At 47.8% G+C, this 25,792-nt stretch overlaps 1 protein-coding gene across 3 annotated transcripts in view; it reads left to right on the top strand.

Annotated features, from left to right (window-relative positions):
* ASTN2 (astrotactin 2) overlaps positions 1-25,792 on the top strand; it is a 904,520-nt gene that overhangs the window by 308,704 nt on the left and 570,024 nt on the right. For all 3 annotated transcript variants that reach the window (XM_028107899.2, XM_028107897.2, XM_028107898.2), the window contains one exon: positions 361-468. In XM_028107899.2, coding sequence (XP_027963700.1) covers positions 361-468 — 108 coding nt within the window. The remainder of the gene's footprint in view (positions 1-360; positions 469-25,792) is intronic.

Below are 25,792 nucleotides of genomic sequence, written 5' to 3'. Positions count from 1 at the left end.
TATCAGTTAGTTAGGACCTGCCACAAACAAGATATTTTATGTTTCCTATCTCCTTTAATCTTCATAGCAACCCTACAAGGTCAATAGTTATTGGCCCCATTTTACTAAGAGAGAACCCAGGGCTCAGAAAAAGGAGGTGTCCCCTCAAGGTCACACAGCTCGCGGCTGCCAAGCCACGGTTAGGACCCAGATCCACCTCACTGCAGAGCCCCAACTCCGTCCATAAATCATGCCAGCTCCCGAGTCACTTGGGATTTACAGAAAGAAGTCTGGGGGTGGGGTTGCTGATCTTTGGGTCAGATGAGGGATTTAACAAGCTCCAGGAAGCTTATGTGACTAACAGATTGCTCTTCCTTTCAGGGGGAATCAGCTTTGGGAGAACCAAGGGGACTTCGGGTTCAGAGGCAGACGACGAAACACAGCTGACGTTCTATACGGAGCAGTACCGGAGTCGCCGCCGCAGCAAAGGTAAGGGAGTCCTTGGGAAGGTTCCAGAACCAGTGTTTGTAGGAGGAAAGCCTGAGAAGAAGTCTTCCATGCTCACTGGCAAACCTCAACTTTTCTTTGACCTAGTCCTGATGCAGTTAACACAGCCTGGCATCCGAAACCTGGGCTAGACTAGTGTTGGTCATTTACGGCTTCCCCTTCCATTCTTTATTTGCTCTCTGTCCTACCTCATACCTCAAAGGATTTGGGGAAGATTTTTTAAGTTTATGCAGTGAAAAAAAAAAAAAAATCCAGCACAGGAATTAAATAAGAAAGGGAATCAGATTGAAAGCAAAATAGGAATAAGGAAAATTACTCAAAACCAGATTAGATTGATGCGGAGTGATCTGTGCCATACTGTGTTGCATAGTTCTTAGAAGGAGCCGGCCACAGGGGCGCCTGGGTGGCTCAGACATTAAGCGTCTGCCCTCCTGGGATCGAGCCCCGCGTCGGGCTCCCTTCTCCACTGGAAGCCTGCTTCTCCTTCTTCCATTCCCCCTGCTTGTGTTCCCTCTCTTGCTGTCTCTCTCTCTCTGTCAAATAAATAAATAAAATCTTAAAAAAAAAAAAAAAGGAGCTGGCCATTTAATGCAGAGCTTTAACAGTCAAAGTGCAAAGGGAAACACTCAGCAATAAAACGTGCAGGGTCTATGGGATAGGACCATTTATTCAGGAAATTCTCTTTACCTGACACTAAGACCAGACAGCAGGTTCTCTAGTTGGTTCCTCTAAAGGGGATTCCTTTTGACTTTCAAGACAGTGTCTTCACCAGATGAAATCCATACTGATGCATCATTATTTCTCACAATGACCCTCAAGGTAAGGAGGCGTCAGAAGCGGACGCAGGACTCCATAAAGGGCTACATCTCGGGGCTGAGGTCCACAACTCTCTGATGATCACACATACTCCGAAGGGAGACTAGAGCATATTTCAGGCAGTCAGCTGTGAATGTAATTGCTCACCCCTGAGTGTTGTATATGGATGGGGAAACGGCAAGTTCAAGGTTGCAATCTTGGAAGAGAACAGGGAGTGGTGGGTGGGTGGGGTACGAACATGTATCCCATGCCACTGATTAAGGAGCGCTCCAAGGGCTTAGACCAGGGCCCAGAAAGAAGTAGGGCTCCTCTGGCAAACATGAAGGCAATTAAGACATGTGGCCCTCTCACTTCTGCAGAGTGGGCTGAAGAAGCACCTGGGGTAGGGAAGAGGGAAAGAATGTAGAACGGTTCTGCATGTTTCCACCCATGTGTGGTGGACACTGAAAGAGCATGGGTTACATAGCTGCTCTGGGCAACTTTTGCTCTTAGACAAGTTATCTACCTCCTCATACCTCAGTTTTATCACCTGTGAAATGGGCCTCATAATTGCCTCATAGACTTGGGGATGAATTTTTGTTAAGTTATATAAAAAGTTTGTGAGGGGGCACCTGGGCGGCTCAGTCAGTTGAGTTTCCAACTCTTGGTTTCAGCTCAGGTCCTGATCTCAGGGCCCTGGGATTGCCCCTGTCTGGGGCTCTGCGCTCAGCAGGGAGTCGGCTTGGGGGTTCTCCCCCTCTGCCCCTCCCCCCACTCGCTCATGTGTGTGCGCACGTGCTCTCTCTCTCTCTCTCTCTCAAATAAATAAATAAATCTTAAAAAGAAATCGGTTATGGCACCTGGTACATACTAAGGGCAAATAAAGTAGACATTAGTAATGTCAATTCAGTTTTCACTGTGGATTTCCCTATGTCCCTACCCCTGGCACCTTTCATGGAAAAGGCCCTGTGTGGGGAGTAGCTCTTTTGACACATCACCTGGGAAGGTTCTGCAGCCTCTGCAGCGAATGGAATAATAGGGCTTGCTTCTCACTTCTTCCCCAGCCTTGGCTCTCTGGTATCTGCTGTGTTGGAGATTTCGAAGTTGGTGATGGATGATTCTTGACCTGTCTTCTCCCTCCCCCAATCCAGCAGCCAGAATTAGAGCTGGGGAAGTCGATGGGTCTCCTCTGCCGGACGGGGCTATTTACAGCTAATTGGAAAAACATCCATCATGGAGCACGCCCCTCGTAAACTCAGAGTCAAACTTTGAAAAGAAAAGAAGAGTGAGCCACAGGACTCGAGTTAAACGGTTTGGCCCAGTGCCTCCATATGCTGCAGAAGGCCAGGCTGTGCGTCCAGTGGGGGAGGGTGGGGAGGACAGGGCTGCCCTTTCCTCCCCCTGGCCCTCCTGCCAACGGAGAGCTGCTGCTTTTTCCCCTCTGTCCGCTAATGCTGGGTTCTTCTCCCTCCACTTCTGGTTCCAGCCGCGTTTTCCTCTTCCTTCTCAGGCCCCTGGGATGCTTGCCTGCCTGCTTGTTTCATTTCTATTTCTTTTTCTTGTTCTTCTGTTTCTCTCCATTTCCTTTCCCCTTCCCTCCTTCCTGCATCATGGCTTCCTTCAATCCTCTTTCCTTTGTTCTCTTCTGTGTTTTCTGTTTCTTCTTCTCTCCTTGTTACCTTTCTCTCTCTTCCCCTTTTCCGACCACCCTTTCCTCTTTTCTCCAGCTATTTCCTGGTGGATCCTTCCTTCTTTCTTACTTTCCTTCCCCCACTCCTCCTTCCCTCCCTCCCTCCCTCCCTCATGTACTTCAAGTATTTGTCAAGCACCAACTGTGTGTCTGACACTCTTCTAGTCATTGGGGACACAAATCAAGCAACAATTTTTAAAAGACCTATCCTTGTGGAGCTTGTATTGTATCAAAATATAAGTATGTTAGATGGGGACAGATGCTCAGGAAAAAGACTGCAGCAAGGAGGGGAATTGAGAGAGTCGAGCAGTGGATTTCGATGCCCTTCACATAAGTTCCTCTGCCCTATTTTCAGGGTCAAGGGAAAGCCTTCCTGACACTGTGAGGGGTAGCGTCACGGTTATGGGTGTGGTTGCTGGTTCTTCATGGAGCACAGACGGTGAATTCGGGGCCAGACAAGCCTCTGCTCCAGCCAGATGCACTTAGAACCCCATGCCTATTTCTGCAGACACTGTGGTCTCCCGGGAAGGACTGTGACCCTTCTTGGCTGTTTCTTGTATGTGTACAAGAGTTGAAGCACCTTCAGCGCTCACTGCCCTCATGAGGAAAATGCAAAGGTGAGCTGGGGCAAGTCTGGGAGCCCGTGGGGTTGAGAGAGCCATGGAGCAGAATAGTGAGAGCATGGATGCTTGCAGGGAGCCGCCTAGGTTCCAATCCCAGCCACGCCACCGACTAGCGGCACCTTCTTGAATGTGAACCTGAACTTTTCTGCACATCAGCATCCTCCTCTGACAAGTGAGGCTAGTAAAATTAAAGCTGAGGATTAAAATCAGTTCATGTCAGTCAAGCGCACAGGCAGGGGTGAAGGAGGGAGAGAAGACGCGTAGGTGGTGGAGGGAGCTAAGCTGCCTGGGAAGGAGGACCGGGCCGGGTGTGTGGGTGGATCTCCGATCTGGGGCCAATGCCGTGGGACCGCATGCAAGTCACGTCACCTGTCCAGGCCTCTGGTCTTTTCTGTGAAACCTGGGGGGAGCCCAGTTCTCTAAGGTCCCTTCTCCATCATGCCAGCAGGACTGGCTGTGTATCTGAGAGAATCCCCTGTCCATGAGGTGCACCTGGCCTCCTTTGCATCATGCCTGCCCCCATCCCAAGTGCCTCTCCCCTTGCCTGGTTTTCTTTTTGGAGAGGGTGTCTGTCCCTCACCTGGGGGTGACTTCCGTCATCCTGTTGGACTACGCCTTCACCCCCAGCCCTGCCCGAGCTCCCATCGTGCCAGCCCTCTCCCCGGCCTCTGCCACCACCATCCCAGCAGCTCTTCTCTCCAAACACAGTGAGCCAGCAACTCCCTGCGGTCTTGCTGGGACCATGCAGGCCATCCTGACTGCCACAGGGAGGAGGTGATAAAGTGCAATGAGGCAGGGGAAGAAAGAGCTAGACATACCAGGAAGGCACATCTCTATGCTGGTTGGAAACCGTGACCTTGTAGCCCTGGGAATCTGTGTTCATTCGCCCTACCCCTCCAGTTCCAGCTGCAAGCAAGACCTGGGCTGTGTGTCCCAGTCTAGGGGCATACGGACTGCCATCAGGCCGTTCAACCGTTGCCACTTTGAAGGGCTCAGAAGGGAGTCAGTACTATGGGGTCATCTGATAGCGACAGGAGCCATGGTTTCCAGTCCTGGATGGATTTGCCACCAGTTTTCAGTGTGACCTTGGCCACCACCTTGGCCAAGTCCCTGCCTGTGTGTGAGTCTCACCTCCCCAGTCGACAAGTCAAGGTTGAAAGGCGTGCTCAAAAGCAAGTCAGAGAACATTGGTGAAGGTCTTCTGAGGGCCATGAGTGGTGCTGGGCAAGGTGGTAGATATGTTGGAAAGTGGAACCCATTCTCTGGATGGTTCAGGCTGTCCCAGCTTTGGGAGAAACGAGAGATAGGGGAACACTTGAGAACTTGTGGGACAGGGCTTCCTGGGAGAGTGGAGACTGGAAGCTGACCCTGGCCCGGACAGGACAGGAGCCGGTAGTCTCAATAGTCTTGGCTTTAAAATGGGGTAGCCATAGCGCCCTCTCGGGGTGACTGTGAGCATTAAATAGGAGCATGAGCATCTCCTTTGTACTACGCCCAGCAGCAAGCCCTCCCCTCTCCGTCACTGTCATCCCAGTCCCTGTCACCTCCATCCTTTGTTGCAAACCGCTAAAATCCCCTGCTCAGCCATCTTACTCACTGCATTCCAGCCCATTCTCAACCCTGGAGCCAGAGTGGCCATTTTTAAAATGTAAATATGGTCATGTTGCTTCTCTGCTTAGAAGTTTCAGTCCTTCCTTTTGCATTTAGGATGGATGTGTTGCCTGGTCAGCCACCCATTTCCCCAGGGCTCTGTGTCCTCCTGCCGCCCAGGCCTCCTCCCCAGCACTCCCACGTCCGTCCCACAAGAACTCTCGCAGACCTTCTCTCCTGGAATGCCCCCCTCCCCCGACCCTTTGACTCATTGTGACATCTCCACTAACATCGCCTGTTTTCAGCCATGCCACCATGCCATCCCACCCTCATTCCTGTTTCACCCTGTAGTAGCTGCTGTGGTCTTACCCCTCTGCAGACTTCATCACCACTTTAATTTTGCATTTACCAGCACGTTCTACGGGGGATGTTTGTATCCTCCACGGAGCTGGAAGTGTCACAAGGATAAGCACATGGCTTATCCTAGCTTTCCATCCCCAGCACCAAACACAAGGATGGGTCCACGGTAGGCACTGGGTTAATATTTTTGAATGAATGATTAACGAATGAATGAATGAATGAATGAATGAATGAATGAATGAATGAAAGTCCTGACCTGGTGTCTGGATTATTACAAGTGCCCAAAAGCAGATCCTACTTTTCTGGCTGCCCTTCTTATCTTTGCTCACTCCATTTCCACTTGCAAGAAGAGAGTCTGCACTCCTTTCCTCTTCTCTTTGCTGGTCCTGGTGAGCAGAACTGAGGCCTCAACCCTGCCCGTTCTTCCAGTTCAAGGCTCCCAGGGAAGGACACGCCAGGTAGTGAGAGGAAGGCCCAAGTACTGAAGTTGGAAACCCACTCTGCCTTGTTCTTTGAGCATGCTTGGAGTGTGTGTAATTTGAAGGGATGTAACAAGTTCAGGAGGCTCCCCAGCAGAGAAGGATACACCCAGGGCTGATGGTAGAGAGAGGACATGGAGTGGGAGGAGAAGGAGAACATCTAATGGGGTTTTCCTACCTTGGTCTCTCTCTAGCATGTCCCATGAAAGGAGTACAAGTGGCATCAGATTCAGCTAGATCTGGCTATGAATCCTGACTACTCCCCATCCCCTTGGTGTGGCCATGGTGGGATTTTCATCTCTGGGCATTTCCTCTTATATAAAATAGAGCTGTTGGCACCCACCTCCCAGAGTGAGCAAATCCAGAGATGGGAGGTTCCAGGACTCCGAAATCCTGTTCTTTCTCCTGAAATTTCCCTTTCCTTGAAAGCATCCTGAGCCCAAAATTAAGTCAGCTGAAATTCCATTTTTGGCAATAGGAGCTACTGGAAAGAGATTTGTGATACAGTCTGAGAATCAACCCTGGCTTCCCTGAGTCTCGGGGTTTTTTTGTAAGGGAACTGAGACAGTCATTCAAAGCATCTGCTATAGCCAGGTAGAACACCATAAGCAGAGAACCGTCGCAATCAATATGGCGAGTGGACGAAAAGGAAGAGAGAGAAAGTAACTGAGAAACAGAGACTCTGTGTGGTGGGGTTTCTGTAATCAAGAGTCAGCAACCTCTTTCTGTAAAGGGCCAATTCATAAACATGTTCGTCTTTGCAGGCCACCTAGGTGATTTTGGAACTCCTCAACTCTGCCATTGTCACTTGAAAGCTTCCAAAGATAACACCTAAATGAAGGAACATGCATATATCCCAAGGAAACTTTGTTTCCAAAAACAGAGGCGGGTCCACTTTCACTTGTGGCTCAGTTTGCTGACTCCTGCCCTGAAACCTCCACATCATAGAGGTGGTCCTCACCTGTAGGACCGGAGGAGGAAGCCATGAGTGAAATCTCACAATGCCTTGTGAAATGAATCTGATTTCATTTCATGCATGATCTTGCTGCCTAAAGGAGTCTATTTGTCAAGCACAGAGGTCTGTGTGTGGTCAAGGAAATAACCATTCAATCCATCACTTGTTTGGGCTTTGGCGATTCTGACCGTGTCCCACAGGATTAACTAATGAAGTAGCTGGAGATGATAGATTCCCCCTGGGCAGAATTTCACCTTTATGAACCAGAGATGACACTACATACGGCAAAGGACAGTGGACCCAGCGTTAGGAGATGTGTATTGAAGTCTGTATCCTCACCACCAACTCGCTTAGTGGCCCTTGTCAAGCACATGCCCTCCGAAGGCCTCAGTTTTCCCATCTGTCAGACAAGGATATGTGTGCCTCACGTCATCAGGTCTGAAGCTCATTTTAGTCTAACATGTTTATGGAATCGACAACCTTACTAAGCAGGATGCCGGGCATTGTGGGAAATGGGGCCCCGGCCGCCAAGCCTCAAGGAGGTCATGAACTCCAAGGAGGGGGCGGTTCACACAGAGAAGCAGTGCTGAGCAGGAGAAGCTAGTGTATAATTGAAGGTCCAGATGAGAAGTGCAGATGACCTGTCCAGCCCCAGGCACAGTACTGAACAGGAGACAGAGCCGTCACAACTGCCGGAAGATTCCAGCCGCGCAAGCACCCGGCGTGGGCCTCCCGGCCTAGCTCTGTGCGGGTGGCTCTGTGGCCTTGGGCTACTGTCTCTCCCTCTCTGGACCTTGCTCTTCTCATCAGCTGGTTGCCCAGCCAGTTTTAGAAACCCACATTCTCGAGATCTTGCCATTTGCAACGACATGGATGGAACTGGAGGGTGTTATGCTGAGTGAAATAAGTCAATCAGAGAAAGACATGTATCATATGACCTCACTGATATGAGGAATTCTTAATCTCAGGAAACGAACTGAGGGTTGCTAGAGTGGTGGGGGGTGGGAGGGATGGGGTGGCTGGGTGATAGACACTGGGGAGGGTATGTGCTATGGTGAGCGCTGTGAATTGTGCAAGACTGTTGAATCACAGATCTGTACTTCTGAAACAAATAATGCAACATATGTTAAGAAAAAAGAAAAAGAAGAAGATAGCAGGAGGGGAAGAATGAAGGGGAGTAAGCCAGAGGGGGAGACGAACCATGAGAGACGATGGACTCTGAAAAACAAACTGAGGGTTCTAGAGGGGAGGGGGGTGGGGGGATGGGTTAGCCTGGTGATGGGTATTAAAGAGGGCACATTCTGCGTGGAGCACTGGGTGTTATGCACAAACAATGAATCATGGAACACTACATCAAAAACTAATGATGTAATGTATGGTGATTAACATAACAATAAAAAATTTAAAAAAAACCCACATTCTCTTATTCCCAGTCTCATGCACTTTCCTCTCAGCTTTGCCAATTAGCTCCCCAGCAGAGACAACCAGAGCATGAATGCCCCCCTGGTTTTGCCTCTTTCTTTGTTTTAGTTGCTTGTTTTAATTTGGCGATTCTTAAACTGAGATTTTCTGTAATGATGAGAACTCTTGAATTGTAAACAAAACTTTGGGCTAATCAGTATGGATGTGTGATTTTTTTTCTTTGTGATTCTCCCCACCAACACAACACACACACACACACACACACACACACACACACACAGAGTTTAGTTCTTTTAGAGGAAGAGGTGAGGGAAAGGTCCAGCCATATCTGCAGAAAAAAGAGGCCTTTGGGAGTTGAGGATAGGAGACTGCGCTGGAGGCAGGGAGAACAGAGACTCCAGGGAATGGGAATGGGGTAGGGTGAAAGTTTGACAGAACAGGATTTGCCCAGTGTGAGGGCAAAGGCTACGTGGTGCCGTGGGGAAGGGAGGGCAGGAATGGGAGAGATGGCAAGAACGGAGAAGAGCCTGAGACTATGGTTTCTAGAATAACGGCAGATGGGCCGGAGAAATAGGCATGATTTCTGACCTCTATGATACCCATCCCATCCTTTATCCATCCTTTCCCATCAAACCACAGGGTTTTTTCAGTTCTAAAGAAAGGACTTCTAACATTTTATGTAGATAGAAACCAAGGCTCAGGGAAGGGTAACGTTTTCTCCAAGTTTACAATGTTGCCTTTTCAAATGGCAAAGCGAATGGGGCAACATTTTTAACAGTAGGTGAATCTGGGCAGCACCTGGGTGGCTCAGTTGGATCCCAGAGTCCTGGGATCAAGCCCCACGTTGGGCTCCCTGCTCAGTGGGGAGCCTGCTTCTCCCTCTCCCTCTGCCTGCCGCTCCCCCTGCTTGTGCTCTCTCCCTCTTTCTCTCTGTCAAATAAATAAATAAATAAGATCTTAAAAAAAAAAAAAGGTAAATGAATCTGGGCAAAGTTGTACTATTCTTATCCTTGCAGCTTTTCCATCAGTTTGAAATTATTTCCAAACTAAAAGATTAAGTCAATAGTTGTCCTTTTAGGTTAATTATAGGCTTCCAAAAGAGCAGGCAGGGGTCCAAATCCTTGCTCGGCTACTTCCTAGCTGTGTGGCCTTAGCGAAAGTCACTTTCCTTCTCTGAGCCTCAGTTTGTCCTGTGTAAAGGAGGATAAGTCTAGTATTCATCCTTCTACCCTTCCTTAAGCTTAGTGTGAGGATTAAAGAAGATAATGTATGCACAAGACATGTTTACCGAGTGGACCTGCCTTGTGATCACTGTGCACTAAATGGTAACCAGTGAAGCACAGCAGAAAGGCATTATGGCCTTTTTTCTGATGTGTTGACCTGCACATTGGTCTTGCTTCTAGGGAAAAAAAAAAAGACTAAACATTTTCAGTAAGAACATGAATTTGATGTTGGGTAGGTTTGTCAGGTGATCCAAGGCATGGACATGGGCATGGAGAAAGCAGGGGCAGGTTAGGATGGGGTGGAAAGCCAGGGAGCAGGGGCGCTAGGTGAGCTGGGAGAGAGGGAGGGAGACAGGGACAGAGGGAGGAAGCGCCAAGCAAGACCATGCCATGACTACTGGAAGGTTCCGATCCCAAGTGTTTGTTGATGAGACTCAAGCAGGGCTTTGGGCCTCTGGTTCCTGTCTGTCAACCAAAGAGGCAAAACTTGATGCTCTCTAAGTTCTTGTTGGTGATACCATGCTGAGTGTCCATGATAGAAGTGTAGACAACCAGGGGGAGGAAGAATAAAAGAACAGAAGAAAGAGCATGTGATTTATTGAGCTCTGTCTACACCAGCCTGTGCTCTTGATAGGCATCATCCCATATGCTTTGGGACAGGACCATGAGAAGGGATGATTTTCATCTTCAGTTTACAGATAAGGACACTGAGTTCTAGACAACCATGAAGTAACGGGAGCTGGGATTTGAACTTAAGTAGTTTGGTTTCAAAATCTGGTCAGACCATTATGTGATTTAGGTAATGCGTAGAAAGTGTGTATCACAGTACCTGGAGCAAGGTGTGTGCTAGAGACAGGAGGTTGATACCCACATCTGTGCTAGTGCAGAAAGCCTGATCAGATCCCAGACAACTTCCTGGTGTCAACTCTAAGCCCTCCATGGGCCACCTGCTCTGGGAAGAGCTAGGACCAGGAATAAGAGTGGTTAGAACCAGCTCAGGTGCTAGGAAGTTAGTTCAGTATGGAGGACAAAGGTGGTGTCCATGGGGACCAACCTTCCCAGGGCACCACCAACAGTAGGGGTCTGGGTATTTGGTCCAAGGAGGAAAACATGATAGAACTTTAGTGCTATATTGGAGCCAACCCATACCAGTTTGTAAGAGCCTCCTGTGTTTTTCATTCCCAACTCTGCTCTGAGTGATGTCACATAGCTTATAATCAGCCACGGTGGAAGTATTCACACCATGGAAATTGGCCAACACTGCAATGGAAGCTTCCCCTTCCTCCTCCGAGACCCCACTGTTAAGCATTTACCAGCGCACCACTGGGAAGAACTATCGGTAAGAAGGAAGAATTTGGCCACAGGCTGGGGTGCGAAGACCACGTTATAGAAAGTCTAAGCGATCCAGGAGTTTTTCTAGGGGACAGTGCACTGGGCGTGGGACAGAGCAAACCACAAAGTCCAAGGCTTCATGGGCTGGACAGGGTCAGGTGGGGAGGCTGAATGTTCAGGGCCTGAGTAGGAGGTTGGACCCTCAGGTGCTACCCCCTTGAGGGAATGACAAGTCTTTGGACCTGGATCGGGTCAGAGCCAACAGCAGGGCAGGAGTCCTCAGCTGTGTGGTAAGAAGGGCTGTTGGAGCTAGGTAGTTCTGTGGCCCAACTGAATCTCAAAATCACTTGGAAAACTTTTTAAAAACACCAGTCGCAAATAAACCCTTGTCTCAGACCCATTACCTGGGAATGTCTGGTCAAAGGGTGTGAGTTTTGGTATACAATCCTTTCCAGCTTCTAAATTTCAGCCAGAGTTGAGAAAACCACTCTGCACTTTCCTTGACCTATTAGCCCCCAGCACATACCTGTTCCTCTTCTGGCCCATGGAATGTATTTACCTCCCCCTTTCCCAGGCCGGGAACTTGAATAACAACTGGAAGAAGAAGAGCTTGCGGGGCACCTGGGTGGCTCAGTTGGTTAGGCGACTGCCTTGGGCTCGGGTCATGATCCCGGGGTCCTGGGATCGAGCCCCGCATCGGGCTCCCTGCTCGGCCAGAGGCCTGCTTCTCCCCCTCCCACTCCCCCTGCTTGTGTTCCCTCTCACGCTGTCTCTCTCTCTCTCTCTCTGTCAATTAAATAAATAAATAAAATCTTTAAAAAAAAAAAAAAAAGAAGACCTTGCAAGAACCATTCATCCAGTACTGCTTTTGTGTGCCTGGTCCCTTGCTGATCTTCCTGTGTGATCAGTTATTGTTCTGGTTTTCTCTACGTAAAAGAATGAAACTGACACCACAGAGTCACAGAATCTAAATGACCTTGCAGGTCTGAGGCTTGATCCCCATTTTGTTTGGCTCCAAAATCCGTTGTCACCATACCCGAGTATTGACCTCTAGGAGAATCTTCCCTCTTATCATAACTCTTGCCCAGGTAGTTAGCTGTCCGTGATTTGCAGTAGGTGGATACCTTCCTCTGGAAGGTTCTGGTAGCTCATGCAGGCTTTCTGGGGAGATTCTAGTTTCCCTCATGGAAGGGTGAGGCTGGGAGTTTGGACTTCTCTTCCTGAAAGAATAGTCAAATGCAGAAACCTAGCTTGGCCTGAGTTTGGCCCTATTTAAGGAGACATTAGGGAAGAGAAAATTATGTATTCAGAATTGTTATGGGCTAAAAAGCCTTCTGTCTGATGTCTCTCTTCTCTCCCTTCCCTCAAACCTCAGAAGAAATAGACATTGTTTTTTTTTGTTGTTGTTGTTTTTTTCTTTTAACGATTCCTCTCAGCCTACCTCTCCCCAAATCCGCAGAAACATCAAGCATGCCAAACATCATGTTGGCAAATGAGGGTTCCTTGAATGCAGCAAGGGAGGCAGACAACTTCAAACCCCCCCCCCAAGCCAACGATGATCCCTGAAATATTGTTTAAATTGTTCTCTGTTCTCCTCCTTTGCGATGCCAACCAGCTCAGCACCTGACAGCCCAGCCCTGCATAGAAGGAAGGGAGACTGCTGTCAGGAATCAAATGGGAGACCAAAGGCGATAAAGCAAACATGTCGTTTTTAGTTGCTTACACTAGCGGGAAGGAATAATCAGTCTCTCTCGCTTTCTTGTTTTTCAACTAAGCTCAGCAGGATTTTCCCCCCTTTTCCTTACACTGAGAGATTGCGACTCTCTGCTTCCCGCCCCAAGCATGAACACTCTGTGATCCCTGTTTTTTGCAATCCTATGGGACAGCCAGGATTATCTTACCCTTGCAAAACTCTTTCCCAGATAAAGAGGTGAAAGTGCTGGTCATGATTGCCTGCTATGTGTCAGGTGCATTGCAAGATGCTTGCACGCATGACTTTATTCAGTCCTGGCTCTTACTTTGGGTGATCTCGGACAAATTGGTTTACTTTCCAGGTCTTGGTTTCTTCCTCTCAGAAATGAAGGTTATAATCCCTTACAGGATTTATGTGATTACTAAGCAGAATTGTGTGTCACTAGAGTATAAGGTATACGAATGAAGATAGTGAGGAAAAAAAGACTGGGAAGTGATCAAGAAAGACATTGAATGCCAAGTTCATTCATTTTATTCATTCATTGAATCAACTAATATTTACTAAATACCTAATTCTGCTGGGAATCTATGATGAGGACCAGGTATATAATGGCAAATAGATCAATGATGTGACTGCCCTCATGAATCCTGCAGTCTTGCCAGGGAGAATAGGGAAGGGAGTACTTCACAAGTAAACACATAAATGAATATACCATTTCAAATGATGAGAAGTGCCTTTGAAATAGAAAAGACAGGAGGAGCTAATATAATGGGGAAATTGATGAAAGGCATCCGTGAAGAACCAATATTAAAGCTTACACCTGAGGGATAATGCATGGGGGGTAGCCAGGTGCTGAATGAACAGGTCTCCACATGAGCCAGAGAGAGCTTGCACTTAAACCTACATGAAATGGGGAGCCCAAGACCGTTTTTGAAGAAGAGAGAGCCATCATCCTGTGTCTGTTTTAAGAAGATCATTCTCGGGGCACCTGGGTGGCTCAGTTGGTTAAGCGACTCCCTTCGGCTCAGGTCATGATCCCGGGGTCCTGGGATCGAGCCCCATGTCTGGCTCCCTGCTCAGCGGGGAGCCTGCTTCTCCCTCCCCCACTCCCCCTGCTTGTGCTCTCTCTCTGTGTCAAATAAATAAATGAAATCTTAAAAAAAAAAGATCACTCTCTCTCCATGGAAGAAGAACTGGAAGGAGGACAGACTAGAGGCTGTAGACCAGTTAGGAGGCTATTTAGGTAGAAAGGGAGCTCACTAGGAATCGGTGGGAAGGGCTGCCTATCAGGGACATGTGGAAACACAGTTAGAACCCAATGGTTGTCTGGCTCTGAGAGGGAAGCCAGTGAGGATTGCTGACAATGAGCATCGAATTCTGGCATGGGAGCTGGAGAGAGAATCACAGTGCTAGGGAAGGGTGGAGCAGCAGACCTTCAGGAGGGAAGGGGATAAGCTTGTTGTTAGAGCTGCTGCCTCTAAGGTGCCTGTAGGACTACCAGATGGAGACTTTGCTAACCAGCTCTGAGCACAGCAGAGTACTCACTGGGGAAGGAGAGAAGGGCCCCGCACTCTGTGGCTACGTATTCACTTTCTCCTTCTGTGTAATGAATTGCCACAAACATGGCAGCTCCAAGCAACACACATTTATTAGCTCACAGTGGTTCTGTAGGCCAGGCATCTAGTTGGGTCAGAACTGGGTTCTCTGCTCAGGGCCTGAAATCCAGGAGTCCGGCTGGGGCTTCCATCTCAGCTAAGGCTCAGGGCTCTCTCACAAATGCACAGGTTGTTGGCAGAAGTCCTTTCCTGCTGCCATATGACTGACATGCCTATTTCTCTGCTGCTGTCAGCCAGGGACCCTCCCAGGGCTTAGAGGCCACCTTCTGGCCCCTTCTCGTGGCCCCACGGGGTGGCTCACAACATGACTGTTGGCTTCTTCAATGCCGGCAGGAGGGCATCTCTTAGAATTAGACTCTCTTCCTTCAAGGCCTCAGTCTCTCTTCTTTTTAGAGAGAGAGAGGGGGAGGGTGCATGAGAGCACATGTGAGCAAGCCAAGAGGTGCAGAGGGAGAGAGAATCTTAAGCAGTCTCCATGCCCAGCGCAGAGCCCAATGTGGGGCTCAATCTCATGACCCTGAGATCATGACCTGAGCTGAAACCAAGAGTCTGATGCTTAACCAACTGAGCCACCCAGGCGCCCCAGCCTCAGTCTCTTTTTTGGGCTCATTTGATTTGGCCAGACCCATCCAGGGTAAATTCATTTATGGTCAATTCATAGTCAACTGATTTGGGGCCTTAATTGCATCCAGAAAAAAATCCCTTCACTTTCGTCAGATAACAGGTAACTTCATCTTGGAGTGGTATCCCATCATATTCATGGTCCGACCCACATTCAAGAGAAGGGGAATGTCTAGTGTGTTTAGGGGGTGGGAATCTTGGGGCCATTTTAGTTTTGAAACCCCCTGGGTGGTAAATGAAGGGCATGGCAGGAAGAGACTATCCCTAGGAGAGGGTGTAGACCAGAAACTGAAAAGGCCCAGGGTGTTCCCCTCAGTCATGCATCCTGGTTTGAAAATGTTCTTCAGTCAACGTCCCAGGTACAATCAAACAACTTGGTGCTCGCTGGGAAGGAAGCAGGTGCCCCAGGTAGAGACATTTGTCATGAGAACAGCTTAGAGGCTGCGGACATAGGGATTCGGGAGAGTTTGGTAACTAACTCAAGATGCACTAGGCTGTACAGTACCCCAGGTCACTGAGTCATACCCATTCTGGGTTGGACTGGTGAAGGACATCTCCTCCATGGCTCCCATTGAGCAAATTTGCTAATCATATGCTACTTCTAATTAAAGTAGATTTTAGAAAAAATGGCATCAACCACAGCTCTTGCACTCAAATGTTGGGGGAAACTTGGGCAAATCTTTTGGCTTTCCATCCATTCAGCTGGGATGTGGTGTTTGAATAAATTATATATGAGGCCTCTTCAAGCTATGAAATTATTTCCTTTTATCACTTAACAAACATTGTAGATTACAGGAATAGTAGGGCTTTCTTAGGAATCAGAGGTTAATAAGACATGGTTCCAGCCTTTCAGAAGCTCTTTCTGTGGTTGCTGTCCACAGAATAAGTCAAGACCGCTGACCTCTAAGCTCATCTCTTCATTCTAAGGACATCCAGGGAACTAAGATGTTTTAACCCCATTATGGATGACAGACTTATTTTTTTTTTTACCCGTATAAACTCATAGTAACACCACTGGAGGAAAATAGAAAAATAGAATCTAGCAAGAACCTCCTAGAACAAAGAGCTCATTTCATTTCTCCCCATCCTCATTTACATATATGTACTTTCCCATCATTTTTACTATAATCAACACACACACTTGCATTTCATTTTTTTTACTTGACATTTTATCATGACCATATTTTTTCCATAACACTACCCATTTTTCATGATGCTGTAAACCTGAAGATAGTCATTGTAGCATAATCTGTAATATTGAAAAATTAGAATGAGCTTAGGTATCCAACAATAGGGGAATGGCTAGGTAAACTATGATGCATCAACTTGATGGAATATTACGCAACCAGATAATTGTGAAGAATGATTTTTTAAGAAGGATGGAATTTATAAACCACGATAATTACTTTCGAGGACAGAGCAATTCATTTAAAAAATATATGGGAGAATCACAATATGTTATATATGTATGTATGTATTTATCCTTCTGTTTACCATTTATACGTTTCCTGTCCTCAAAACAGATTTGAGGAATGTACATTTGCTGGAGGTAGCCCATGATACAGTGTTTAATGTCTGGTCTTTGTAGCCAAACACAGTTAGTTATGAGTCTTGGTAGAGTGACCTTGGAAAGGTCACTGTAACCTATTAGCCCCTGCTTTCCTCAGCTGTGTAATGGCATATGCATAGTTCCTTCTGCTAAGAATGGTCTTGAGGTTGAAATGAAATAGTACAAGGAAAGCACTCAGCACAGTTCGTGGCAGGGGATAAGTGATGAATAGATGGTAGCATCAGGTCTGCCCTCTCCACTTTATACACTGGTAGACTGTATCTCAAATAGCTAGGTCAGATGATCTTGAAAGTGTTTAAATTGATTTGAAATCTTGAAAAAGTTTGTCTGTCCCTCTTTTGTTACTCATTCAAACCATTGTGTGTCTGGTCCTGAAAGTATTATTTCATCTCTACCTAATGGGGTAAAAATAAAAGGCAGAGGGTAAAGAAGAATTAAAACTAAATATCCAAGTGGACAGAGTCAAGGGCCATGAGAATGATCTCTTTGTACTCTCTCCTTGAAGGATGTTGTGAGTAAAGGTTACTCTCCCCTCTTCGCATGGTTTACACCCCTGTGTTTCTAGGGAGCACGTGTGGGCTTAAAATACCAAATGCTTCTGTTTAGACTTCCTCCCGGAGTTTGATTTAATAGGTTTGGGATGGAACCTGGGCATCTCCAGTTTTTTAGGGAAGCTCTCCAGGGGTAGCCATCATTGAGAATTGGGATAACTGCTTTAGGGAACTACATCAAAGATGGCCGAGACTGGTGACCCCCGCCCTGAAGGCATTTTCAAGATGACAGATGTAGTAAGAAATAATGGAGAATACCAGATCAATCAAATTCTGCGGCTTCGGTCTCCCTTTAGCAAAATGGATGATACTTCTCTGATGACATTCTTGGCTCTGCAATTCTGTGATTCCAATTGCAAGGTAATTTTTTGTTGTTGTTTTTGTTCTCTGAACAAGAGTAAGATAAAGTAGTGTAAGCCATGTGCTCAGGACTGAGGAGATTTGGAGTGGGAGTCTTGAGATACATAGGGTCCATAAATCAAGGATGACTCTCCAGAGGAGCAAACCAACACGTACAGAAAGAATGGGAACGAACTGGAAACAAGGAGAAAAGAGGCTTCTTCTATCCCCCCAAAGAGATTGACAACAGGCATCTCACTGTTTAAGTGCAAGGTGATTTCAATTCACAAGACTCTTCCAGAAAGCCTGCTTTGTGGGCTCTGGAAATAGGGAGATATGTGAAGCACACAGCCTTTGCCCTGGTGGGTCTCACAGTCTGGTAGGGGGAGACAATCCAGTAGACAATGTTCCTGGAGTACGGAAAGCACCTGATGGAGGTGGTGAGGGGAGTGAATTCTGTGTTGGCACAGTGGAAGAGCACCTGACCCGTTGGTGGAATTTCTATTCTATAATAGGTGTGGGAAATATCTAGGCTGAGTTTTGAAGAACAAGATGGTATTGTTGATTGAAAGAAGGTAGGAGAAGATTGTTCCAGACAGAGGGAACTGGGAATAAAGTGAGATTGAGCAGTATGTCTGGCATACTGTAGGCCCTCCAAATAATTCCTGTTGAGAAAGAAGGAAAGAAGGAAGGGAGGGAGTGAGGGAAGGAGGAGAGAGGGAGAGATTGTCTAGTTCATTTCATTGAAATATAAAGTTTTAGGAGAGAGAACTAGGGGTGACATTGGCTAAGTGATTTGGACTTGATCAGGATGACAATGAGAAGCCATCACAGGATTTCAACAAAGAAGTAATGTTTTCAGATATGTGTTGTAGAAAGGTCACTCTAGCTTCCGCGGAAGCTCAGATGGACAGGAACAAGAGGGGTGAGGGACACCAGGTAGGAAACTGTTGGAATAATTCAAGGGAAAAATGATACAATCTGGCCTAAGGCAGGGGCAGTGAGGATGGAGAGTATCTCCTTTATTACAGGATGTAGTCACAGGCCCACCCACCTACCTGCCTCATGTGGTCCAGCCCCTTCACCATGGCAACAGCCTCTTTAACATCCCTGGCCAGAGAAGAGTGATAACAACTCTTACATCTGTTCCTGGAGGTCCTGCCTCTCTCTCTTTATTTTTTTTTTCTTCTTTTTTCCCCCCTTTGATTGTATCTGATCCAGCCTCGCTGGGTAATTGAGTGTTTGAGAGTGAAAAATTATCTCAGCAGCTTGGCCCTTATCTTGACAGCGAAGCAGCACTTTTAATTTAATTTTGTTCGGGGACGCATGGGTAACAAATTTCACTAATCGCCTGGCTGTCGCCTTCCGCATGGTAACGAGCCGTTTGTTACCAGGCAGCCCCACGTAAACACATGTGGAGGAGCTGGGTTGGGGGACAGAGACAGGGGTTGGGGAGGAAGGAAGGGACAGCTGCAATCAATATGCACTATGCTGGGGCTCTGCCATCAGATGCGGGATCAGAGATGGGAAGGCCACTGTGTAACACAAAGAGAGGGGTTTCAGCGTTAGATTCCCCGGAGCTCCTGTCCTTGCTCTGCCTCCTTCAATCTGGGTGCAACCCAGAGCAAGCAACATAACTCTGCTACATCTTAAGTTTCCAATCTGGAAAATGGGGATGTTAATACCCCCTACCTGGCCGGGTGAGGAGAATTAAATGAGAACCTACATAGTAAGTTAATATTCCCTCTAAGCAGTATGCTGTGATATTTTCAGCTCTTGTAAGGACCCTCAAGGAAAAATTCTGCCCCCTCATCCAAAGTTTAAATTTCTTTCAGCACAGCCACCCCAGACTGTTGTCCAGCTTTTGCTTGCATTCCTCCATAGATGGAGAGCTCACTCACTACTGAGGCAACTCATAGCTCTGGCTCTCAGAAATGTCTTGCTTATGTGGGTGTGAAATATGTATCTCTCGAGATTTCTATCCTAGTTTAGCCCCTGCCCTGCCTTCTGGACCCCAGCAAAAAATAAATTTGCAACCTTTTTCCTAAGTGAGCTCTCTCCCTCTCAGATTTTGATAAGGAAATAATACTGTTTTTCCTCACGCACAAGTCTTCTCATAACCAGCTAAAAATACCCAGAGATCAGTGCTGGAAAAGCCCTCCTATGTCATGTGGCACAACTTTGCATTTTACATATGGGGAAGCTGAGGCCCAGAGGGAGGAAAAGAAATTTTAAAGTAGCTGTTACTTACTGAATATCCATTATCGGTCAAGCACTTCACCTGTATTATCTCATTTAATCCTTGCAATACAAGGTCTTATCCTGGCTTTATAGATGAGAAAACTGAGATACAAAGAAGAAAAGCAGCTTGCCCACGTCACAGTTGTAATGAGCCTTATAGAGTAGAGATTTAAGCTCGTGTCTAACTCCAAGGGCTGCAGGCTCTTGTGTTGCAATGTTTGCCTCAAACCGTACAGCAACTCAGTGGCAGAGGCAGGGCTGGAAATGAGGTTCCCTGACTCTGGTCCTACAGCCATGCTAGAAAAAGGTGCATCTCCAGAGATTCCTGTGTAAAGGGTGGTGTAGGTTCCCATCCTCTTTGTAGCGTCTGGACCAGAAAGCAGGGGAGACTGTGACAAAGAAAACAAGATAGCCAGCAGCCTGTCCCTCCCCCTCCCCCGCAGCCCCCTCCCCTCCCCTACCACTGCCAGACTCCTGTCGATGGATCCTTGGTTCTGGATTTATGAGCCTTCTTGGTGTCTTTCTTTCCATCTGAGAGGGCTTGACTCTTCCCTCTCTCAGCTAATTAAAAACCCCAGCCTGGGCTGCCAGCCTTGGATCATCGGCTGCTGGGCAGAGGCGCTGATGCTCCTCTGATAAATCACTCCCAGGGGCCAGGGGAGGCTGGGGCATTTGTCAGAGGGGCTGGGCCCATCCTGCACTCCCCGGGGAGACGTAGGGACTGCTACAAATGGACCATGTCTGCCCCTAGTCACCCCCAGAAGGGGCTTCACTAGGACAAGGAAGGTGGGAATCACCCAAAGCTGACCAGGGGCACCGAGTCATCTTCTGAAAGCATTTGTTAGATTGTGTCACTCCCTCTCATTCCTTTGATGGCTCCCACTTGGCCTTTGTGATAAATTCTCCACTTCTCCCGACATTGGGTGAGGTGGAGTGTAGCTTTCGCAAGCACTGCCTTTGGAGACGGAGCCTAGTGTGGCTTCTGGCTTCACTGTTCTCTTACCTTGGACGTGTCACTTAACCCCTCCGGGCTTCACGCTCCTCACTTATGAAATGAAATAAAGCCACAGATCGCCATATGGGTACAGTCGTAGCTGTCTACACACGTGTATGCAGATGTGTGCGTGTGAATACTGAGGACCCAGGGAGGCATGGTCTGCCGGCTCTCGGGACAGTCCTGACCGCTCTGCTCCATTACGGTGGCTGCTCTCAGGCCTCCTATAGGTGCAACCATTCCCACCTTCTGTCGCAGCTTCTCCTAGCCTCACTGTGATTACCTGTTGGCAATAGTAGCCGAACCTGCCTCTCCAGCCTTAACTCCAATTCCGTCTTCTGTTCAAACCCCCTCAAACACACCCTGCACACCTTCACCAGCCAGAGCGCCACGTCAACCCAGCTCTGCCCAGGAAAACCTGACTGTCCTTCTAGATCTGGTTGGAATGAACATCACCACCCTTCTGAAGTTTGCCCTGATGCCCCTGGCCAAAATGTCAGCAGGGCATGGTACCTGTATATCTCTTTTATTACCAGGTCCTTGTCTCTTTTAAAATCATGGCTAGTCCTGTGTCTCTGCTCTTCTCTGGGGAACTGGACACTAGGGTGGTGGCTTGCTCACACCAGTATTACGAGTGTCCGAAATCCCGTTTGCGTCATAGGTATGCAATCAATGTTGCCAATTAGAATAGGAATCCAAGATAACCTCCACTTCTTGTATTGTTAAGGTTTTTTTTCCCCTAGTAGATCAGTATGCTGTCATGCTCCATCGTCCCACTATTCTTGACAGCTGAGGGCGGTGATCATAGTGGCCATGGCCTGGGCTGATGTGAATGGTAGAGACTGTTGCCCTTTGGTGGTGAGTGACTTCCCCAGGCCACTGGGCTAACCAGTTCCACGGACTGGAGCCCCCTTCTTCTGACTTTCATTTTAGTCTTTCATCCACCGGGGCAGGCTTTGTTCCTGTCTCAGCCTCCCCTGGTAAAGTCTGGAAGCATCTCTCCTGTTTTGAATTACTCTTGCCTTCTCTGTTTGTGGAGGTGTCTCTCCCCGGGTCCATGGCTGGAGCTACCCAAGAGCGCCTCCTAGTGGCCGCAGGTGTAATTGTTCACTGCCCCGAGAGAGTGGGAGGAGTTTGTCCAATCACGTGCTCACCGGCCAGGCTTCCACCAGTCAACCCTTGAGGGTGTAATACACGCCTTACCCGGTGGGAGGTGCTGGAGAGGTAAGATGAGTCAAACCTAGTTCCTGGCCCCTGGAGATTTAGTCTCCTCGGGGAGGGAGGGTGACATTAAAGTCCACTGTGACAAACAATATGATGGGGGGTTATGGGGTGTCATGGAAACAGAGGAGAGGCTTCCAACTCTGGACCCGAGGGTGAACAGCAGGCGGAGGCGAGGGGAGAACTTCCTGAAGGAGAAGAGGTCTTCAGGGAGTAGGTGAAGTGAACCCAGCCATATCTGGAGTAGAGCAAAGCAAAGGGGGAGTAGAGAGGAAGGCGCCCCTGGAGGCAGGAAGCTGGGCTGGGGGCGCCGGGCGAGGTCAGCCAGGCAGGGTCACAGGGGCCTGGCACCCACACCCACCCCCCGCGGGGATGTGCTAAAGCATAGGCATCAGAGGGTGACAGATGGGCTGTGAAGCCCCTTCTGTTTGAATTTTCGCGCATGTGTCATCTTTGGTTTCCCCCGCTGTCTCACCTCTTCCCTGCTCCCCATCTTCAGGCCCCCCAGCTCTCTTCTCGTTTGTAGATGCCTCCTGTTCGCTTTCCATCTCTCTATTCCTTCTTCCTCTCATTTGCCATCTTGTAAATCTTAACTCCGTTCCGCCTTCCCTGCAAAAGCCTTCGTTGCGCATACCTCTACTTTTAATTTGGATACCTGAGATGTGAAGTCAGAGTTTCTGGTCCTGCCATTACCTTGCTGACCGTTGGTGAAGCTGCTTAACTTCTCTGTACCCTAGTTTCATCCACCGTTTAAAAGAAAAAAACAAGTTGGACGGTATCTGTGTTACCATACTGCACGACTCCAGGAGCCACCTTTGAGTTCCTTGGATGCCAGCCCTTGATAGACCGTGAGAGACAAGCCCCTGGGACTGGGCTACAAGGGCCCTGAGCTAGATGGGCTCCAAGCACCTGTTCCCATTGGTGATGCCCTTCCCCCCTCCCCTCTCTGCCTGTCTCCTATTCCCCCATCCCTACCCTCCCTGTGCCCCCCCCTCCTTCTCTTCTCAGTTCTAAGTAGTAGCAGACTGCAAGACGTCTGCATGCAAAGGGAGGCACTTCCAAATGGGGAGAGTGATCTGTAATTGAAAGACGATGGTTTGGGCAGAAGGCGTTTGTTTTCATACTCCTGGCATTACGATTCACAGTGTCTCAAACCAGCTGAGACTCGGGAGACTGTATTAGATGCGGATTTAGAGGCCTCCCAAGGAGCCTGAAGACTGAACAAGATGAATGCAAGGATGTGTGCTATTCTGGGGAGGCTTCGTTTTTGGAAACAATAGAAATTTTTTTTTATCACTCAGCAAGTAGATTTGGGGAATCTTGATGTGGTGGTAGGGAGCCCTGGGATTCTGTAGAATGTGTTGTTGAAGAGCGTGCGTTTCACTAGTCCTGAGTTCAAATCCTTGCCGTGGCACTTACCGCCCATGCCACCCAGAACAATTCACTTTTCTTGGATTCAAGGTCTTAATCTGTAAAACAGGGACGATGGTGCTTTGGAAAGGGGTTGTCGTTCAGTTTGCTTGCATTAACTTATTTAATCTTTCCCCCACATTTTAAAGTCGAGTGCTCTGAAGTTCAGAAAGGTAAAGGTTAATTTACTTGCTAGAAAGTGATAGAGTCAAGGCATAGATTTGGGTGTGTTTGACCCCAAAGCTGGTGCTTAGATCTTGGCCATTATACTGCCTCATGTCTGGGTCTGAAAAATGTCTAAATTTACATTTTAATAGCCTTCAAGTTAGGGGGTGGAGAAAGGTTAGGTGGGCATGGAGATGCCATGGGAATGGGTTTCTCTAACTGGAAAGGAAGAAGGAACAAGAATGAAGTCATTCATTTATGCTCACATTAATCCTGCTGACATTTTCTAAACACCCATATGGGCATGACTGGTTCTTGAAAGAGATGTGGCCCATGCTCTAGACAAACCTGGAACCTGGTAGGGGAAAGGGACCAGTAACTAAAATAATGAGTTACAGATGGTATGAGGAACTTTCTGGGCATGTACACTGGGGGAGACCAAGGAAGTTGGGACCAGTTCTAGTTGGAGGCTAGGTCTGGAGGGCTCACACACAGGCTGCCAGCAACATTATAACTGGATCGTATGAGAAAGGTAGGTACTCACCACATGGAGGAGGTGAGGAAGGACATTCCAGGTGGAGGTGGGTATCAGCTTCCTGAGCCTGCTGTAATAAATTACCTCCAAGTTGGCAGCTTAAAACAACAGAAACTCACTCTGTTATAGTTCTGGAGGCCAGGAGTCCAAATTCAAGGTGTTGGCTGAACACATTTCTTCTGGAAGCTCTGACAGAGAAGCCATTCCATGCCTCTTTCCCATCTTCTGGGGGCTGCTGGCTACCTTGTGGCTGTATCATTCCCATCTCTGCCTCCGCCTTCACGTGGCCTTCTCCTCTGAATGGCTCATGTCTGCCTTTGTCTTTCTCTTTAAGGACCTGAGTCATTGGATCTAGGGCCTATCCTAAATCCAGGATGATCTCATCTTGAGATCCTGAACTTAAAATACATCTGCAAAGACCCTTTTCCCACATAATATGGCATTACAAGATGGACATGTCTTTGGGGGGCTACAGTCCAACCACCTGCAAGTGAGAAAAAGTTCATAGATGTTAGAAGGCAGCCAGGTGGGGTCCTCTGACAATGAGAGGGGGCTCTTTGGAGCATCTCAGGGAGCTTGGATTCTTGCTGGGTGTTACTGGGTTACCCCTTTCCTCTAGACCTCAGTTTCCCCATTTCAAACAGCAGCGCTCAGCTGAGATGATATTTAACATCCTTTTGGTGTTGATATTCTGGGACCTTGGGACTCAGGCAAAGACCATGTTGCCTGATCGGTCCCCAAATAGCAATCCGGACTGGCGCTGGACCACAGCAGCTTGGAGGAGAGAGCCACTGTCCCAGCGGCCCTGGCTAGACCGTGCTAACAGCTCTCTAACACTGCTGTTAATCTTTAATTGGTATTTGATTTGATTTAACATGATCTTCTGCTTGTAAAACACCTTGAGATGTTTCTGCGTTGTGAGCGCATCCTGGAGATGCCAGTTTATTGTATTAACAAGTCTCGGCCTGAACATAAAGGGAGATAATTAGAAACAGCAAAGTCCCTTGACACGCTCAGGGCAGCCAAAAAGCTCTCGGGAAAACAATCCTTTCGGCTGCTTTCATGTATCCGAAAGAGAAAGCTGTTGGAGCAGCCGCAGTGGATAGAAGAGCTTGTTAGGGTCACTTGGCACGCTATTTATAGCTTTCAGCTAGCATTGCCTTTATCCAGCTATGTGGTCCTGCGGCTTATAACACCCCTAGCAAGTTTTTGTTGCAACCCCTAGCTGCCCAACCTAGGAGCCCACTGGGATGCCAGCAATTTGTTTGTAAGGTCTTTTGGCATGCAGCGTATGCTTTCTCATAAAAACAAACATAGACAAGGGCAAAGTTCCTAGGCTGGCCCACAAAAGTTGACTTAACTCCTAGTGGATCTGCAACATCGCAGTACTATTGAGGTGCCCAGCGGGTACCCAGGTGAGCCCCTAAATGGTTCTTTAGCCTAAAGAAATGTACCTGAAGGGTGACAAGGTTATAAACTGTGACTGTTTCTAAGAATAGCATGAGTTGGCCCCTTACCACGTGATAGATCTGAATTAGAATCATACTTGACATATCAAGTGTATATAACAGAAATCTGCATGAACTCGTGTGGTTGGGTTGTAAGGCTAGTCTATAAAAATGGTACTTACTCTAGAATGCACTTGAAGTACGAGAATACAACAGAGTTTGCTAGCTTCCGAGGCTGCACAGAGCATTCTGTTTAATCTCTAATCTGGCGTCCCTGAGTTATGGCAATAGTAGAAGTGGTGGTTTTCTGGATCCATAGTCTTCCTGCATATTGATAGGTTTATGAATAAGGATCATGTTTCCAGTCTTATCTACAAGCCTAATTAACCTGTTATAAATGAGAAATATGGATAGTATTGCATTCCCTACACAT

The sequence above is a fragment of the Eumetopias jubatus genome, unplaced genomic scaffold (assembly GCF_037043125.1).
Source record: "Eumetopias jubatus isolate StellerSeaLion01/CBP00866 unplaced genomic scaffold, mEumJub1_p1.0 scaffold_15, whole genome shotgun sequence".
In the NCBI taxonomy this organism is placed as follows: domain Eukaryota; kingdom Metazoa; phylum Chordata; class Mammalia; order Carnivora; family Otariidae; genus Eumetopias; species Eumetopias jubatus.
The sequence above is the reverse complement of the archived record's forward strand: the minus strand, read 5'-3'. Positions and strand labels throughout refer to the sequence as shown.